At 54.1% G+C, this 3,135-nt stretch overlaps 1 protein-coding gene across 1 annotated transcript in view; it reads right to left on the bottom strand.

Annotated features, from left to right (window-relative positions):
• Window positions 1-346: 346 nt before the first annotated feature.
• The window catches only part of TMEM63C (transmembrane protein 63C), a 35,630-nt gene continuing 32,841 nt past the window's right edge, over window positions 347-3,135 (bottom strand). Inside the window, exon 22 of the mRNA XM_010844412.1 lies at window positions 347-610. Coding sequence (XP_010842714.1) covers window positions 410-610 — 201 coding nt within the window. The 3' untranslated portion in view covers window positions 347-409. The remainder of the gene's footprint in view (window positions 611-3,135) is intronic.

Raw genomic sequence — 3,135 nt, 5'->3', positions numbered from 1 at the left:
CCTCGGGCAGGGCAGTTGGTGGAAGGATGGGGAAGATCCCAGAGAGTCTTCTTCCTGCCTCCTCCTTAGGCACACCTTCTCCCTCGTGACCCCAGGAAAGCCCTCCAAGCCTTCAGTCTCTGTGCTCTGGGCTCCAGCCATTGTTGCCAAGAGGCAGGGCTTGCCTGTATCCTCCGTCCCATCCTGGGGGGGCCCTTCTAGACTGCCCAGCGTCTCCTGTTCGAGCTGGTCAGCAGGCCGGGGTCTCCACGTGGCCGAGAGATACAGCCAGGGCTCTGCTGGAGCCTTCCCAAAGTCTGCAGGATGTGTTGGGGGGTCGGGCCAGGGTGCCCTGCTGCCTCTCTCTGCCAGGCCCTTCCCCTGGCAGCTACTCCCGGCTGGAGTTGCCAGGTGGAGGCCTGGGTCCTGGTCAGTGATACTGGCTCTGGTCCCCCAGTTCCAGCCCTTCCTGGAACCGGGCCGAGTCCAGCTCCCTCGAAAAGGCCCTCACACCGCTCTCCTCTTCTCCCTCTTCCGGCTGTCTGCTCATGGTGCCGTAGGTGGGCTGGGCTGGGGAGGAGGCGGGGGTCAGGTTCATCTCCGGCTCTTGCAGCACGGTGGCCACATACAGCTGCTCAGGACAAAGAAGGGAGATGGGACGAGGTCACACCCGGGGCGAAGCGAGGTCACGTCCGTCTGGGCACACCCTCCCCCCAACCCTGCCCACCCCGCCCTGACGCTTGACCTTTCTCGGGGCCCCCACCCTCTAAGCCGTGGCTCCTTCCTCCCCCGGCAGCCCGCGTCCTGGCCAGCCGGCCCAGTCTGCCTTCCCGGTTGCTCTCGAGCACGCCGCGGGCACCTATATGTTCCCTGGGCTAGTCAGCGGTCTCCTAACTCCCAGTCCAGTGCTCCTTCAGCACACGTGCCGTTCAGTCTTGGTTCCAGGTCTGGCTGAACCCAGGGGAGATGACAGGCTCCCTGACACTGGGGTCTGGGGGGAGCCCCCATTCCTGAGCTAGTGCACTTTCTACTGCAGCTTCAGAGATGCATCCAACACCCTGGGCTGCGTCACTGGCCGGCCCGTGAATGAGGACTTGAAACCGAGGCTGCCGTCTGAGGTCTTGGTCATGAGACCTCTGAAGTCCAGGCCCGGGCTCAGGAATGCCTGGGACAACAGCCGAATAGAAAAACACAAGAAGTAACAGGGATGGGCTGTCTGTCGTCCTTTGAAGGGACTTTGAAACCAACTCCTTATTTTGAAAACAGGTAATTATTGGATAGAATGAAACCTTTTCTGTAGGAGTTTATTAGAGTGAGACTAAACAGCCCTAGATGATGAAGGAACATTTTTTTCTGCAATAGAATTTAGATATTTTCATAAGGCCAAAGTCAACCCCACAGATGACTTTTGGGTCCTCCAGGAAAAATGGTAACTGAAAAATGGAAAAAGCCAGCAGTCATCCCTGAACCCGGGAGTCACTTTAGCATCATAAATAGCAATAAATGGGATATTATATATCTCCTGGTGTGACACAGAGCACTGCCGGTGATGTTCTAGGCCTTAGTGTTGAACTTGAATCTTCAATTCCAGCCTTTGAATCTAACTTCTAGTTTTCAGGAAATACAGGAGATACTGTAACCTCCTGTAAGATATCATGAAGAAACAGCCAGAAAAAGCCAGAAGATGGGGCCTTCTGCAGGACTACAGGCTTGGTCTTTCCAACAAGTCATGAAATAGAGATGGTGCTGAAATAAAAGGGACATGGGCAGGGGCCAGATTAATCCAGCACAGACCCCAGGTTGGATCCTGGTTTGGATGAGCTGCAAAATATATTTCTGGAACCGTAGGGCAAGTTGAATATGGACTAGGTATTTGAAGAGGTAAAAACGTATATATGCAGGAAGATGGAGATTGTTAACTAAAAACACAGGTTATGAAACAGTGTGCAGTGTTACGACATTTTAGAAGAAATATATATCTGCAAGAATATACATTGAGGTGTCAGTGGTCATTGTAGGTGGTAGAAATATGGACTTTTATTTTCTTATTTTGGCTTGTTTTTTTCCCATAGTTAGCTACAACGCTCAGAAACCTCTGTTATAATAATGAAAGATTTAAAAAATCAATTCCAGTAATTTCTTTAAAAAAAAAAAAGCTCAAACTCTGGAGTCTAGCAGACCTGGCTTCAAACTTTGTTCTGCCGTTTTCTTGCACAGTAGTACCCTACGGTCTAAATTAAGTCAGGTCTTTGAGCCTCAGTTTCCTCATCTGTAAAATGAGGATAAAACCCCCCGCAGTGTGGGTTAAGTGCAAAGATCAAGAGCAAGAATGGTGAAGCGTCTAGTTTGCAAGGTTTCAATAACCAACTGCTGACAATATTCTGGAAGGGTCATCTTAGAAGGGCCCTAGGAGAAAGGCTACGTGGAGAGAGACTCCTGCTCGAAACTTTTGTCTCTCCTGGTACTGAAGCTCCGTCTCCCCTGCCACCCCCCAGAGTTCACTGGGCCCTCTCTGTGGGGCTCGCTTCAGAGCGAGGCCTGTAGTTCTGTGCGCCTGGCATGGGCACGTCCTCCCACTGCTGTCTAAGGTGTCCCCTCTCCCACCCACTCTGCGAGTGCTGCCCGCTCTGAAGTTGCACCCGGCCCAAAACAGTCTTTGGTTCCCTGATGCCCTGGATTCTCTCTTCTGGGCCTTTGCACAGGCTGGCCCTGTTCCTAGAGTGCTCTCCCCGACACCCTCTTCCATCCGGCAACCCCTAACTCTCCCATGCCGGGAGTCTGGTTAGACCTCCCCTTTTCCAAGAAGCCTTCCCTGAGTGCCAGGGCTGGCTGGTGCCCTTCTTCAGTGCTCCTCCAAGGCACCCTGGCATCGGGGCATGGGCCGACCCAGTACCCAGCTCAGTGCATGCCTTGGCAGCCCAGCATCCATCCTTGTGGCCAGGTTTTGGCGTGCGCTCATGCCCATCTCCAGGCTGAGCCACGAGGGGGGGAGCCAGTGCCCAGCCTGCTGGACCCCTGCACGCGGAGTCCAGCCTCGTCTCCTCTCAAGCTGACGGGCTCACTCGTCTTACCATTCCATGCAGACCTCCAATAGCTCGCGGCAGCTCTGTCCGCGCCATGCTGCCTGGCACCCGTGCCCTTGGCGGCAGCCTTCGG

This window comes from Bison bison, unplaced genomic scaffold, assembly GCF_000754665.1.
Source record: "Bison bison bison isolate TAMUID 2011002044 unplaced genomic scaffold, Bison_UMD1.0 scf7180017864201, whole genome shotgun sequence".
NCBI classification, from domain to species: Eukaryota; Metazoa; Chordata; class Mammalia; order Artiodactyla; family Bovidae; genus Bison; species Bison bison.
Note: the sequence above shows the minus strand (reverse complement) of the source record. Positions and strands in the feature narration are given on the sequence as shown.